Source organism: Aulonocara stuartgranti (assembly GCF_965226115.1).
Source record: "Aulonocara stuartgranti genome assembly, chromosome: 23".
In the NCBI taxonomy this organism is placed as follows: domain Eukaryota; kingdom Metazoa; phylum Chordata; class Actinopteri; order Cichliformes; family Cichlidae; genus Aulonocara; species Aulonocara stuartgranti.
The window spans coordinates 25,583,712-25,600,428 of NC_138958.1; the positions used below are offsets into that span (position 1 = coordinate 25,583,712).

At 41.3% G+C, this 16,717-nt stretch overlaps 1 protein-coding gene across 4 annotated transcripts in view; it reads right to left on the reverse strand.

Annotated features, from left to right (window-relative positions):
* The window catches only part of ptprnb (protein tyrosine phosphatase receptor type Nb), a 63,169-nt gene that overhangs the window by 27,611 nt on the left and 18,841 nt on the right, over window positions 1-16,717 (reverse strand). For all 4 annotated transcript variants that reach the window (XM_082523563.1, XM_082523561.1, XM_082523562.1 and 1 more), the window contains exon 2: window positions 5,725-5,775. In XM_082523563.1, the coding sequence (XP_082379689.1) occupies window positions 5,725-5,775 (51 nt within the window). The remainder of the gene's footprint in view (window positions 1-5,724; window positions 5,776-16,717) is intronic.

Consider the following 16,717-nt stretch of genomic DNA (forward strand, 5'->3'; position numbering starts at 1 on the left):
ATGTTCTTTGGCTTGTAAGGCAAAGACCCTACAATGACACAGATGTAAACCCAGCAATCAGTTGCCCCCTATGAGCAAGCACTTGGTGACAATGGGAAGGGAAAACTCCATTATAAAGGAACAGCCAAAAGTAGCTTTACAGCATGGATTACTGTGAGAGCCAATGTTGGCTGTTTTGCCCAAATATGTTCACTTCTAGCCCTAAAAACCCCTACCATGGTGACTAATATAAAGGTGAAATTTTGTGGGCTCCTTCCCGTCACATAGTCCAGTTTGGTACCCATGGACCAGAGGACTGACCTGCTGACCATTAAAAAGAATGTAGGTTTAAGGTACTTCAGCATTGCTTGTCCGTTCACACCCAGAAGCTACATCGGGTTAAACATTCTTTCAATGCTTCAGCATTTTGCAATTTTCTCACTTCAGATTTCTTAGCTTGTGTTTTTCTCAGCTGGGTTTGTTTTGAGCCCTCAGGGCCACCGTACTTTGCAGTTTAAATGCTGTTTTCTTTCCTTGTAGAAGAAGAATGAGAAGAACAAAAACAAGCAACTGCTCTGAGTTTACCAGGACAGCAGCAGCAGTATGAGTGCTCATCAATAATTTACACTACACATGCTGTATGTAATGCATGTAAACACGAACACAGCACATGCACACACACGTGTACACACAAACACACACTTGGCTTCATACACACACACTCACTGTGGTGGTGGTTTTGTGTGTGAGTGTGGGCTGTGGTGAGTCATCACCTCTGTCTCCATCTCACACACACACACAAGGGAGACACACGGTCGTCAGGCAAGTGATGTCACTGTTGTCATAGAGACGGCTCTCAGCCAATCGACCTGCGATTGGCTGGGAGCCGTCTGACGGAGGGAGACCTCGTTTACTCTTTTCCTCTTGCATTACTCTGTTTATCTTCATCTCTTTCTCCATCTTGACGTCGCTTCCCTCACTTCCTGTAAATCTTATTGCCCAACTGACGCAGCTCATAGAAAAATAATTTTTACACTCATCCTTCAGCACAACACTCACAAACATCCATCAGCTGCTCAAATTGAACGGTGACATCTGCAGAGGTGCAGGCAGTTACATGGGTGAAGTTTTTTCTTTTTTAAGATTACAGATGTTACAAGATAAGAAGTGTAACACAAGTTACAAATACTTAAAGCTACAAAAGATGTCTTTGTCTTACACAGTCCTGAATCACATTTAGTAAACTCAAAATGCACAACTACAGATGTTTAAGTGCAGTGAAATGTTCTCTCCCATTGAAGCTTTTAAACAAACATGATCAAAGCTTTAAAGCAGTCTGTCTATTTTTAGAGTCTTGAAACACTTTTCTTTGATTTCATCACTACAGAGACTGAAAACATATTGCAGATGTTTAAGGACACAAATCTGCATTCAAGCTTTTCCGTCCATCCTTTTTCTACCACTTATCCAGGTTGTGGGGGCAGCAGCCTAATCAGAACAGAGGCTTTCCAAGTCCAGCCAGGAGATGCAATTATTGATCTCTGGCTTTCATCCTGTCTCCCCTTCCTCACCCCCAACCAGTTGCAGTACGGTTGGAGCAGATGACCGTCCCTCCCTGAGCCTGGTTCTCCTTATATGTTTCTTCCTGTTAAAATGGAGTTTTCCTTCCAACTGTTGCCAAGTGCTTGCGCAAAGGGGGGAATTTGATTGTCTGGGTTATTGTAGGGTGTTTACATCACTATATAAAGTGACTTGAAATGACTGTTGTTGTGATTTGGTGCCATATAAATAAAATTGAAATGGATTGAATTAATCCAGCCTGTCCTTGGGCCTGCTCTAGGTCTCGTCCTTTACCAGCACAAGTCCCTACTGTCATCTCCACACTCTTTCCTTTCCTTCTCTCTCGCTACCTCCTAACGTGCACAGTTTCCACCAGCACAGCACTGAAAGCGGTCATTATTAATCCATGTCCTGACTGATGACCCGGTATGGAAATCTCATTCTTGACAATCTGCATGTTTGATTTGACTTTGATTTGATGTCGGTCGCCCTTCATGAAACAGCCACCCTCATTTATGCAGCCACTTAACCAGAACTAGTTAGGATTATACTGGCTTGGAGTTGCTGTGAAAACTCAGACAGCAAATGAATAAAGCTTCTATTGTTTTTTGGCGAGACTGCAGCTTGTTTTATTTACACACAGCAGAAGTTGCACACAGTGTGTCTTTTTCCATCCATCCACTCTCGCTTATGCAATCCAGGACAAGTGTCTGAAAGGCAGCGGCCACTCCGGACAGATCGCCAGTTCAGAATCACCAGTTAACCTAACAAACCTTTCTTTTCAGGTACACACGAAGAACCCAGGCAGACTGACATTGGATTCAAACCCAGGACCGGGACTTTGTTAAGGACAATTAAACAACCCAGGGTGCGCTAATGCTAATGCACTGACAACATTCAACCCTATTTTTAGTCTTTCAGTCTGCATCACTTTATTACTTTACTGCGAAATATTTTCATCTGACCTCATAAGAAAAACTCAAAATGACCTTTTCATGAATGAAATCTAGAGAACGTGTGTGTGTGTGTGTGTGTGTGTGTGTGTGTGTGTGTGTGTGTGTGTGTTATTCAAGCATTTTAGCCCAGATTAGAAATGATTAAAGCTTTTAAAGATGTCTTTTTGTACACTCTAAATACTGCACGTCTATGGACACAGAAATGATCATTTTTATGCATAAGAAAATATTGTGAGCACAGTTTGGGTGAAGATTCGTTTTGAGGCATGGATATGTGATGGAAAGCACACAAAATGGGCAGTGTGCAAAATTCAGTCTGGCCATTTCTGCACAGATTACAGATGCCTTCTGCAATCCTTTTACCTCAGAATGGAGCTAAACCTGTTTTATTCAAACCCTCCAGATGGTGAACACAAACTGTAGGTGTTTAATAAAGACACACCAAATGGGTTATTTTGTTCATTTTTAACTATTTTATGCATCTTCACAAGAAAAAGCACCAAAATGAAACCACTGGGGTGAGTCACTTTTGATGTATTCAGAAATAATTTTGTGCATCTTCATGAAGTCTGGAAATGTGTGTTTACAGATGCTTAAGCACATAAAATGGGCTGTTTTTAAAATGCAGTCTGGGTGTTTTCCTCTTATACATGATGACACAGGCTGAAATAATTACATCTTCAAAAAAAGGACCTTCAAAGTGGGTGTTTTTTTTTGAAGACTCCTACATTTTTGATGAATCTTAATGTTGTAAGACTACAAATGGTCAGACACACAAAATGAGAGGATTTTTGAATGAAGTTTGGTAGCAAATTGATTCGTAATCATTATTCCAAACTGCAAATGTTGAAGGACATAAAAAATGAAAATCATTAAGCAGTCTAGAATAACTTTAAACATGTTTAAATCCATCAGATTTGTTCTTTTTTCCCCCCCAAAGGTCTTGAAATTATTTCAATTACGTGAATATTCAGTTCAGATGTGCCAGGCTGAGAAAACGAGCTGCGTGTTCTCACAAAGCCTCGTTCTTGGATTCATCAAATGTTTGGCACGGCATGTTCCACCTCAAGGTAAAAACAAGGAACAAAACATCCTCAGGGAGGAAGGGGTAACATGCCATCAATAATGCAGGCGCCCCTTTCAGGTGCACGCCCGTGTGCCTGCTCTCGTAATGACAACCTCAAAACGTTTGAAAAGGCATGGAGGAAACAGGAAACCCAGCGAGCGATTATAAGCAGAGCCGTCAAAGGCGTGACATCTGATGGGCTCCAGGCTGCGTGATGGACAGGGGGCGTGCCAGAGCTTCCTGAAGCGTGCCGCGGTAACGGGAGCCTGCTGGGATCACTCACTTTCACTCAATTTACTATTCCCATTAAGCTGCATTCAGGTTATCGTAAATATGAGCTCCCTACTGAGGAGGAAGTTTGAGCTCTAATTTAACTCGTGGAAAAAACTGGATGTTTAAAGGGTCAGGTAACCCAAGCAGAAGAATTAAAAAGAATTATGAAAATAAATAAATAAATATAGACTGGCCACTGCCACGATGGTTTGTCCTGGTAAACATGCCTTTTATCTGAGTTTCATTACAAAAATTAATGATGTACTTTAGGGAATATTCTGATTGTTTATTAACAATTTAATACTCTAAGTATTCTTTTTATTATTTTTATTAGTAGCAGTATTTATAGTATCCAAAATGTTCCTTTAATAGGATTGTATCTGATGACTTAAAGTTGGACTTTCAATACCGTGTAGGCGACCATGGATCACTGATTATGTTCATGGATGCATGTAAACTCCCGTCCCCAAGAAATAGCAGATCTGTGATCGTAGCTTTGAAATGCCACCAGTTTACATCAGCGACCCAGAATGCAATGCAAAATAACAGCAGCCTTCGCGGGTCAAGTTATGTATTAAGAATTTAAAAACTTTGAAACGATGAAAACATTAAGACCTACAAGCTGAAACAGTCTAGCTTCATTTTTAACTAAAACAAGACTGGGTTTGTAGTTTTAAATTTGTAGTGTCTGAGTTTAAAGTAAAGGAACTTATTTAGTATTCACAGTATTCATGTTGAAAGTGGAAGTACAATAATACTCTACATTAAGATAAAGTGAAAGTGCTGAAAGTGAAAACACAGCACCGTAAATAGAAATATGAATCTCAAACTGCAGAACAGCAGCTTTGACCTGAAATCAATCTTTTACGTATAAGAGAACGAGTTTGTTACTTCTTCATAATGTTGCACAGTTTTGATTTATGGGATAACAACTGGAAATACAGTGACCTGATATAAGTAAAAGATTTCATCACCTGTTGGTTTCTCAAAGAGTCAAAGTTAGTGTTCTGGCCACCAGAGAGCATGGAGTGCTAAGTTATCAGTGAAGGCTAATTAACTTGGTTAGTGAGCTGGATTCATAGACTATATTGATACAATGCTTGGACACAGATAACAGCTAATTGGTGCGACATGTTCATCCATTATCTTATCTGAAGGTGAGCAGGTGTTCCACGCTCCCCAGGAACTCTTGCCACTTCCACACAAGACAGTATGTATATATAATGTCTCCAGTAGGTTCTTCTGGATCTATCAGTGGCCGTGCCTCAGCATTGCTCTAAATACAGATCAATAAAATTCTACCATTTCACTCACCAAAACAGCAGCACAGAGATTTTGGACCGTCTGTATCAACAAGCAGACAGCGAGAAGCTACAGCCGCCTGTGTCAACACTCACCTGTCAATCAAAGAGCCCGCGACTTTAAGCCTTAATAAAATTCAAAGTGGAGGATTATAAGTAATCTTTTAAAAAATCACCCAGTGCAATGTTGCTATGAAGAAAGAATGTATCCAAACCTGTTTCCTGTAAAGTTGGACAATTTAACATGGGGGTCTATGGGGGTTGACTCACTTTAGGTGGTGGCCTCAAGTGGCTGTTAGAGGACCTGCAGTTTTTTGGTACTTCTGCATTTTCCAGCCCAGCTTGAAGATGATGAGATATTGCAGTGAAATTTTGCCCCAACTCCACATCGTCCAGACTTTTGTGATAAACCCTTTTGAACCAAAGAGCTGCAAAACCTATGAAACTCCATTTATATGAATATAAAGCACCTTGAGGCAACTGCTGTTGTGATTTGGCGCTATATAAATAAAAAGAATTGAACAGAACAGTAACTGATCTAACGGGTGTAAGGTGTTGTATGAACTTGGATTAAAGAGCTGATACTCACCATCATTGCACAGCTGATCTCTGGGACACAGCTTCTTCTCAAACAAGCAACCTGCAGACACAAATTTAGAAGATGCATAAGAATTCAAAGACAACCAGCCTATAAAACTGACTATTTCTGTCAGTTCTTCACGTTTTCCTAACCTTTGATGGCTGTTTCAAGACTTTAAGAACCCTTAAATAGGGTTATCAGTTCCAGTTTGTCACACTACAAGCAAAAAGACAAACATGAACTCATTTGCGTTTCTGTAAAACTCTTTTTTTTTTCTTTTTAATTGCAGGACTCAAACAGAGCCAGAAATGAGGCAGGGAAACCCCCTGGGACAGAGAGCTACATTGTGTTGGACATCAATATTGTGTTGCTAAGAGTCCGGATGGATCTGTGTGCATGTGTGTACGTTACAGTTGACCTTTTCCCGGGCTTAATCTGTTGCGAGGCAGTAAACAGCTGCAGACGTGAAGCTACTCGCTCTGCTCTGTTTATTTATGTGTTTGAGTTGGATATTCATTAAGGATTTATATAATCCTCTATACAGTACCCATTTATAACTTGAGAAAATGCACATTGTCATGCAGCGTACTGCCTGCGTGCCCACCAACTTAGCTTCCACCGTCTGAGCTGTCAGGACAAATAAAAATTCAGACTTTAATAGCTTTCTCAGCTCTCGAGTGACAAAATGAAACTTCCAATGTCAGAAACGGCATTCAAAATCCCACAGACGTTTGCAGCAGCTCTGATAAACACAAAGCCTTAGAACAGGGTATGGCACGTGGGTCGGTTCAGATAAGAATAGCAGAGTTATTTTCCATCAGCCCAAAAAGTTTGTGACCTAATTGTCATTAGAGGTCGGGTAGATTAGCGGCAAAGCTTCTGCAATTGCTTCTTTCATATAGGCTTTTTGTTTTTTTGTTCAGTGCTCACAAATTAAACATTTAGCCTTCATTTTTAACTCATATTTTGTCAGCATCAGTAGACTGCATTGAGTTGTAAATACAAATGGCTTAAGCCACAGCCTTAAAGCTACATTCTTCCTAATGTCCAGCAGGGGGCGACTCATGTGGTGTGATTAAAGAAAAAGCCTGTAAGAAAATGGGCAAACTTCTCCCTTGATCTATGGCTTCATCAAACATTTTACTGCTGAGATAAAAGTCTCAGTTGCAAGTTTTGAGGTTAATTTTTTACAGTGCTATGTTTATATTGTAAACTGTGATTAATATAAAAAAATAGCAAATAAGTTTTGAAACCAATAAGAAATTTTTGCGAGTTATGATGTGTGCAGATCTCAGCCTCCTTAGACATGCATGCAGTAGGAGGCCCAGTCACACCGGCTACTGCTGCTTTAATGCATCGTTCCAATAAATGGCAAACAACCAAAGCTGCACATACAAATGCACATCTGCAAGCCACTTTGTGAGCCCACGCCATATATATTTCTACAGATAACAGCATCAAATAACATCAATCTTTTCTGGTGTTGTTGAACTACTTATTTTCTTTTTTTGTGTTTCAAGCTTCTGGTGTTTCCTGGTGGGAGTGTTTTTGCATCTAGCAGAGAAGACGACTGCCCACTGTGGTATTTCTGTTTTTGCTACGACTTGAGGCCAATGCCGGAGGAAACAAAAAAAAAATACCATCTATAAGGAGGATGTCAGTATCACACAGCAGGAAAGCGACAATGAAACTGTGCAAAAGGACCCTTTAGGTAAATGTCAGTGTTATTTTGCTATTTTCTTAAATCCCAAGGCTTTTCTTCTGCTTCACCTTTAATCTATACAAAGTCTGCCTGAGTATTGACTACATGACGACACAAACAAGCCACCTCTGCAGCAGATATCACAGAGGGAATCTCCATTAAAGCAGAAATCTGACACAGGGCTAAACATAGAGCGGAGAGATCTCCATCCGTCCATCCATCTGTTCGCCACCCCTCTGACCAAACTCCACACTGATGACTAATCTCTGCTTTGTCCTTTCTCCACCACCCACACACCCATCCATCCATTCATCCATCCATAACCTCCTTTCGACTGTTTCATGAAGATTTCAGTCACTCAATCAGCGCCTCTGAAATGCGACGTTGATGGCTAATAAGAAGGAATTTCAGTGTAATTAAGTCTGTAATGAGCAGAGTGATGGATGCACTGTCAAAAATCTCCACCCTGACCAGTTTGTTTAGTTTCATGTGAGGAAATTAAATTTAGTAAAAAACAACAACAATAACAACAACAACAAAAATCAAAAATCAAATCAGCTTAAAATGAGAGAAGAATAAGAAATCCACACAGAGGAGAAACCAGAACAAGAGAATAAATTAAACTATGAATTAATCATCCAGAATGGGTGGCTGATTGCCATCATTGATATGGAAGTATTAAAAAGATAAATAAATGAACTTTCAAAGTAAGTCAAACTTTTTAAAAGAGGGGATGTTTTTTAGCTTTCGTGCATCAGAAAATCCTTTTTATTTATTTTTTTACAAATGATTTGTTGATGCTTATTTCACAACATTATTTTTGCTTGTTGAGGTTTTGTTTCAAATACACAGGTAATACTATTCTTTTTAAAAAAAGACATGCTCTATTATCATTAGCTGAATACACAGACAATGAGTTAACCATAAAATACTCCTACCGAACTGAAAATTTGTAGTACTACAAAGTCTGGATTGACTTTGCTGGCGAATTGCTGGTAACGCTCTAGATGCTAAGTAGCCAGCAGGTTAATAATTACAGTGAAGGTTAGAGACACTCAACACTGCAAAAGCCTCCATCCACTTAAAGCTGCGGTAGGAAGAAACACAGCACTAAAACTTCTTGGTTACGGCAAAAATCATAATCACCATTGCCTTAGTCAATACTACATACAATCTTAAAACGTGTTTTTACAGTAGATTTTCTTGTGTCTTACTGTGCTCTGGAAAAGTCTTGAGCCACCCCTCATTTATTTGTTAGGAAAACAGGAAATAGGTACTGCATTTTATTGAAACGTGCAAACATACATGGGAGTACAGTATATAAGAGTTCTTTCTCCCCACTGTCGCCAACTGTTTCTCGTATGGTCTTATTCATATTGAATAAGTATAATATTGAATAATATTGACTGAATATTGAATTCAATATTGAATATTGAATAATAATGAATATTGAATAATATTCATAATGAATAAGACCATATTCATATGGTCTTATTCATTCGTATGGTCTTATTCGTTGCTCGTATGGGATCGTCTGATTGTTGGGGTTTTGTCTGTGTTATTGTAGGTTCTTTACTCCAAAGTACAGAGCATTTTGAGATGACTCTTGCTGTGAGCTGGTACTGTTTAAATAAAACTAAAGTGAGGTGAAATATCCATGAAATTATGTTATGTCATGTGTGCCTAAAACGTTATGTGTGGAGAAGGCCGACATGAAGACAAACTTGAACAAAAAACAAGCCTTTTATTGGGCTGAAATTAAAGGCCAAAAGGAAAGCATAAATAGAAATACTGGAATAAATAAGATAAAAATGATAAATCCAAATAAACAAGAGGAGCTTCAACAATTATCTTGATAAGAGTAAAAAGGAAGGCATGATGGTCTATACAGCATAGACTGAAAAACAGGAGGGAAATGAGACAAAATGAAAGTAATTCCTCTCAGGTGATGGTGGGTAGCCCCAGAGGTAAACCTAATAGAAAACAAGCAAGAAAATAGCCATTTATAGTAAAACAGGCAATAAACAAAAGACAGCTAACACTACAGACAGCACAAATCCTGATGGGTAGAGCCACAGCACTATTTGTGTTTTTCCTGCAATGAATAGTATTCAGCTGACTCTTCTGATACAGTGATCGCTGTTTTTACACAGGTGACTTTAGAAAAATGTCTTACTTGTGTTTCTGTTTATAGAAACAGGCACTAGGTAATATCTCGCCTCCATCTATTTTATTCTGCTCGCTTACGGCCAATCTGTTTCTTTTTTATTAGAAGCAGAAATTTCTTAGTTCTCTGTTTCATCTCGATCACTTTCTAGCTCGCTCTGTGGCTCAGCCATCGCTCTCTCCCTTTCACTGACGCATCATCTCTGTGGACTTCATCAGTGGCACAATAAACCAAAGAGGGAAAAAAAGATCGATCGATTCTTTTGTTTTTCATCTCCTTTTTTATTTGTACTACTGCTGTTTCATATGGCTAAAAAACGTGTACTCCTTGTAGGTTAAGCAGTGAGAGTTGAGCCCCACCCATGGCCCGTTCAGCAGCATCTCCTGCCTGGAATCAGAAGGGTGGAGCCAAGTTTAATTACAAATGCAAATCAAATTGAAAGCACTGCACAAAACAGACAGATGAATAAGGTGATATAACAGAAGGCTAAACTAGAGTCAAGTGTGGAAAAACTGCAGGACACTTATTTGGAAAACAGGTGGATGAACAATCTTTGATGGCAAGCATAGCAACTAGTGACATAGCAACTTGTAAAAAGCTTCATGGCCAAGTAAGGCTTGTTCCCTCTTTATTCCATGACAAACTGAGGAAATACAAGACCTGGATTAGTAGGTTACTGGAATTCTATAAATGATGCCCAAAAAGCAGGAAGTAAGTAAGTAAATTTATTTAATAGCACCCTTTAAGATATCCCAAGGTGTTTTGGATCAAAATAAAGTTAACAACAACAAAAAAATAAATAAATGTGGAATGAAATTTTACCCAAACACTATTTTAAAAAGATGGGACTTCAGCTGCTTTTTGAGTTCACAGAGCTCACAGATCGTAGACTGGAGGGCAGAGGGTTTGAGAGAGTGGGGGCCACAAAATACAAAGGCTCTGTCACCTTCTTCAGCTTTTAGGTAAGATCTGGGAATGGCAAATAACCGCTGATCAGAAGATGCTGGTGACATATCGTTGCAAAAGTTTACTAATATATATTTTGCCAGGCACATAACACCAGAAATTTGAGTTTAATTCTAAACTTGATGGGGAGCCAGCGCAGTGAGATCAGCAGAGATGTGACACGGGAACATTTGATCTGATGAGGAACCAAAGCTAGAGACACTCCGAGGAGGTTTGGTGAGTTCCAGTGGTCAAGGACGAGCATGAAAAACAATCTCCATCTCAGATTTGGATATAATAGGATGTCAAAATGTATCCCTGGTGGATGGGTTAAAATAAAAGGAGGGTGAACTCAGACTTCTAAGGACTTGGGTGGACCAGGCTTGCAATAAAGATCTCTATTTTATTCTCGTTAAACTGACATCCAAGATTTTATAAAATTCAAACAATTCAGTACAATTAAAACTTGATTAACTCACTGAGGTTTAAAAAGTGATATAAAACAGAATATCATCAGCACAACAGTGATAAGAAATATCTCTAAATGATCTTGAAAGCTGACGTGAAGGAAGTAAATACAGTAAAAGAAAAAAAAGGAAGACGCGCACAAAGAGGTGTTCAAAGGGGTGCACCCGAACCTGCCTGACAGGTGAGATTTTATGGATTAGCTAGAACCCAGGAAACGTGGAGGCTTTCCAATTTTCCTCTCACATCACCCAAATATGCTGGTTATAAAGCATTTTTAAAAATTTTGATCCCTGCCCCAGCTGTAACTCAGCTAAGGCCTGCAAAAGCTGCTTTTTTACAGATTTAAGAAAAAGAAGCTCCGTGTCTCATTTACAGACAGAAAGCACTCATAGATTTTAAGGAGATTTTCTGCAGCTGAACTGATTTAGAAGCTGTGCCCCTGGAAAGCGTTTTAACCCACGGAGTCATAGAAACAGACTCTGCCATACGCTCTCCTGCATGATTCAGTTTCAGCAGAAAAGCCTGTCACACTCACAGTAGCACGTTTCTCCAGGGAAACTCCTCGTTTCTCTGGCAAACTTCTCCCCTCAGCTCACATTAATTAAACAGAGTACATGCTGTGTAAAGTCGCCGTCTGGCTTTCTACTGTACATCACATAGTATCTCTCCTCCGAGGCCACATACAGCTCCGGCTCCATCTTGGCATCTGTACAGGAGCGCAGCCATCAGAACCAAAGCTCCTTTCTGATCAGCTAATTTCCAAAGAAGACACTAGAAACCACACTGCTATCTGTGGTTTCCCTGGTGGGTGAGGATGAAATGCATTCATGTGAGTTTTGATCTATTCCACAAGAAATCATTTGCTCTCACATCTGGAAGCAACTCAAGAAAACAAACAACCATAGAAAACAACATCAAAACAACCCAGTTCAAATAATGATGGTTGGGGAAAACAGTATCACAGTGTCACGGTATGATGGCAGAAAACTGCACTGTAGATGGGCATCTCAGCAAACCATTCAATGCTGATTAACTGCCGGATGAATGTTTTTTCTCAATGTCTCATCTTCGTTTGAGAAAAAAGGTCCAAAATGTTAGAAAGGTGACATTAATCTCTGTTGGACATAAAATGATCTTTATTGATTCAAGCAAAATAAAACAAAGCATTCACACCTGTGAACAAGAGATCTGACAAAGAATTTACCCCTCTGAGCTCTGAGGCCTATTTCTTCATTTCTGACTGACTGACACTGAACTACACCTAAAGTTTATAAAGGTGATTATAATCAGGAGAACTGTGAGGAAGATTAACTCTAACAGATGATTTTCTATAAACTGGTTCTTATATAGTGCCTTTTTACTCCACTGAGCACTCAAAGCACTCACTTGCCTCATTAGCCCATTCATACAAGCACTTTTTTCTATGCGCAAATGCTTCTTATCCAACATTCACACACCAATGGATGCATCGGAGAGCAACTTGGGGTTAGTATCTTGCCCAAGAATATTAACTGGAAAGTTGTCAGTAACATGATTGGGTATAAAAAGAGCATCTTAGAGAGGCAGAGTTTCTCAGAAGTAAAGATAGGCAGAGGTTCACCAATCTGCAAAAAACCCAAAACAAACAAAACAAAAACAAAAATCTTGGAACAGGAAATTTTGGAGCAGCTTGCACATCTGGAAAGGCACCATCAATGCTGAAAGGTATAAACATATGTTCCCGTCCAGTCAATGTCTTTTTTAGAGAAGGCCTTACATATCTCACCAAGACAATACTTAGCAACCTTCTACAGGGTGGGCCATTTATATGGATACACCGTAATAAAATGGGAATGGTTGGTGATATTAAAGTTCTGTTTGTGGCACATTAGTATATGTGAGGGGGCAAACTCCTCAAGATGGGTGGTGACCATGGTGGCCATTTAGAAGTCGGCCATCTTGGATACAACTTTTGTTTTTTCAATAGGAAGAGGGCCATGTGACACATCAAACTTATTGGTAATGTCACAAGAAAAACAATGGTGTGCTTGGTTTCAACGTAACTTTATTCTTTCATGAGTTATTTACAAGTTTCTGACCACTTATAAAATGTGTTCAATGTGCTGGCCATTGTGTTGGATTGTCAATGCAACCTTCTTCTTTCACTCTTCACACACTGATAGCAACACCGCAGGAGAAATGCCAGCACAGGCATCCAGTATCCGTAGTTTCAGGTGCTGCACATCTCGTATCTTCACACCATAGACAAATGCCTTCAAATGACCCCAAAGATAAAAGTCTAAGGGGGTCAGATCGGGAGACCTTGGGGGCCATTCAACTGGCCCACGATGACCAATCCCCTTTCCAGGAAACTGTTCATCTAGGAATGCTCGGACCTGGCACCCATAATGTGGTGGTGCTCCATCTTGCTGGAAAAACTCAGGGAACGTGCCAGCTTCAGTGCATAAAGAGGGAAACACATCATCGTGTAGCAATTTCAAATATCCAGTGGCCTTGAGGTTTCCATTGATGAAGAATGGACCCACTATCGTTGTACCCCATATACCACACCAAACCATCACTTTTGTTGTTCCAACAGTCTTGGAGGGATCCATCCAATGTGGGTTAGTGTCAGACCAATAGCGGTGGTTTTGTTTGTTAACTTCACCATTCACATAAAAGTTTGCCTCATCACTGAACAAAATCTTCTGCGTGAACTGAGGGTCCTGTTCCAATTTTTGTTTTGCCCATTCTGCAGATTCTGTGCGCCGATCTGGGTCATCCTCGTTGAGATGCTGCAGTAGCTGGAGTTTGTAAGGTTGCCATTTGTGAATGGCTAATATCTGCCGAAGGGATGTTCGACTAATGCCACTCTCCAGTGACATGCGACGAGTGCTACGCTGTGGACTCTTGTTGAATGAAGCTAGGACAGCCACTGATGTTTCTTCATTAGTGACAGTTTTCTTGCGTCCGCATTTTGGCAAATCCAACACTGAACCAGTTTCTTAGCAAGCAGTTTGCTAACTGTAGCATGGGAGATGGGTGGTCTCGTAGGGTATCTTGCATTGAAATCTGCTGCAATGACCCGGTTACTGCGTTCACCAGATATCAACACAATTTCGATCCGCTCCTCATGTGTTAACCTCTTCGACATGTCAATGGCTGTGAACAAAGAGAAACTTGTAAATAACTCATGAAAGAATAAAGTTACGTTGAAACCAAGCACACCATTGTTTTTCTTGTGACATTACCAATAAGTTCGATGTGTCACATGGCCCTCTTCCTATTGAAAAAACTAAAGTTGTATCCAAGATGGCCGACTTCTAAATGGCCACCATGGTCACCACCCATCTTGAGGAGTTTGCCCCCTCACATATACTAATGTGCCACAAACAGGACTTTAATATCACCAACCATTCCCATTTTATTATATAGTGTATCCATATAAATGGCCCACCCTGTAGAATTGACCTGCCTGCAGTCCAGCATAAACTGAGAATGTTTGGAGCATCATGAAATAAAAAAAAAAGTGAGACCTAGGACTGTTGAGCAGCTAGAATCCTCAATTAAACAAGAATGGGACAACATTCCTCTCCCAAAAGTCCAGCAGCTGTTTCCCTGTCCCAACTTTATGAGATATATTGATGCCATTTAATTTTTTAAAAAGTCCTAATTTTCTTCTTAAAATTATACATTTTAAAAGTTTTCTGTGTTCTATTGTTAATAAAATATGGGTTCAAGAGATTTTCAGTCACTGCATTTTGTTTTTTTTTTTTACATTTACACGGCAGCCCAACTGTTTTGGAAACAGGTTTGTACGTTTCGTAGTTTCCCAGGCGCTTCTCTCCTTTAATCTATTCAGTGTCACGGTTCTGGGTCAGTTTGACCCAGTATTTTGAGTTGTTATGTTTTGGTGTGTTTTTTCATTATGGATTGTTTTCTTATTCTCTTGTAGCGCTTGTATTGGTGATGGTGGTGATGATGATGATGATGATTAGAGTTTCATGTTTCTGTTTATCCGTGTTTAAGGAATTGTGGTCCCATGTATTGTTTGAGAGCCATGTGTTATATTCTGCCTCTCAGTCTGCGTCTTTGTTTAGTGGTTTATTTTTTTCCTGTTTTATTTTGAAGGATTGTGTCTTATGTTAGTGTGTCCAGCTTTGCTCCCCTGTCTCGTTAGCCCTAATCTCTCCCAGCTGTGTCTCCCTCCTGTTTTCCATTCCCTTGATCCTGCCCCAAGTGGAGGAGTTCAAGTATCTCGGGGTCTTGTTCGCGAGTGATGGGAGAAGGGAGCCGGAGATCGACAGACGGATTGGGGCTGCAGCTGCAGTAATGCAGACGCTGCACCGGTCCGTCGTGGTGAAGAGGGAGCTGAGTGTAAAAGCGAAGCTCTCAATTCACCGGTCGATCTACGTCCCTACCCTCACCTATGGCCACGAGCTGTGGGTAGTGACTGAAAGAATGAGATCGCAGATACAAGCGGCAGAAATGAGCTTCCTCCGAAGGGTGGCTGGCCTCTCCCTTAGAGATAGGGTGAGAAGTTCTGCCATCCGGGAGGGGCTCGGAGTAGAGCAGCTGCTGCTCCACATCGAAAGGAGCCAGCTGAGGTGGTTCGGGCATCTGACAAGGATGCCCCCTGGGCGCCTCCTGGGTGAGGTGTTCCAGGCATGTCCCACCGGGAGGAGGCCCCGGGGCAGACCCAGGACACGTTGGAGAGATTATATCTCTCGGCTGGTATTCCCCCGGATAAGCTGGAGGAGGTGGCTGGGGAGAGGGAGGTCTGGGCCTCTTTGCTTAGGCTGCTGCCCCCGTGACCCGGCCTCGGATAAAGCGGATGAAGATGGATGGATGATTACTGCCGTGTGTATATAAGCCCTGTGTTTCCTTTGTTTTCTGTCGCGTCGTTAACGGCTGTTCATCCTCATATCACCCTGTGTGGTCTGTTTGCCTGCTTGCTAGTTTATTTGCATTCCAGGCTAGTTAGTTCTTTGTTCAGTCTGCAATCCCACAATAAAGCTGAGGGTTTTGAGTTCACCAGTTCCTCTGTGAGTCCTGCTCTTGAGTCCACCTTTCCTGCCTGCCTTCACACAGCCATGACAGAACGACGCGACCATAACCTGGACCCAGCGGGCTCATCCCGGGAGAGTGATCTCACCCGCATCATGGGCTTAAAAAAGTGGATTTCCCACACGAAGGATACTAAGGCAATGGCGATCGGATTAAACGCTATCGGAGCAATCCTCGAGGGAAATCCCCATCTTTGCCAACTTAAAGGATTTATGGGTGTAATGAACGAGTTGCACGAAGCCTGGGAGGTTCTTCAAGCTCAGGAGCTAGCAGACTTTGCTCGCTCACAGTACTCCATGCCAAGGCCTCAGCAGCAGCAGCAACAGCAACAGCGGACGGAGCTCACTGTGAAGCAGCGTAAGCTCCCTGCGACGCAGCAGCAGAACGCGGAGCTGTCTGCAACGCCACAGCGGTCGCCACAGCAGGATGTCAATCCCTTGCCGCTGCCACAGAATGATCTACTGACTCCGGTCTGCTCCTACTATCGCTCACCTGCGTCTTTGCTGGCAGCAATGTGGTCGGGGAATGAGGAGCTGGCCCCAACCACTCCGCTGTTACCGGTCTCCTCTACACTCTCCACTCCTGCCTCCAAGAGAAAGCGGCGTACACGCCGCCAGCATTTCACCCCTCAGCCGGATTCCAGAGCCTCTGAGCCGCCGGTGGTGAGTGAGAAA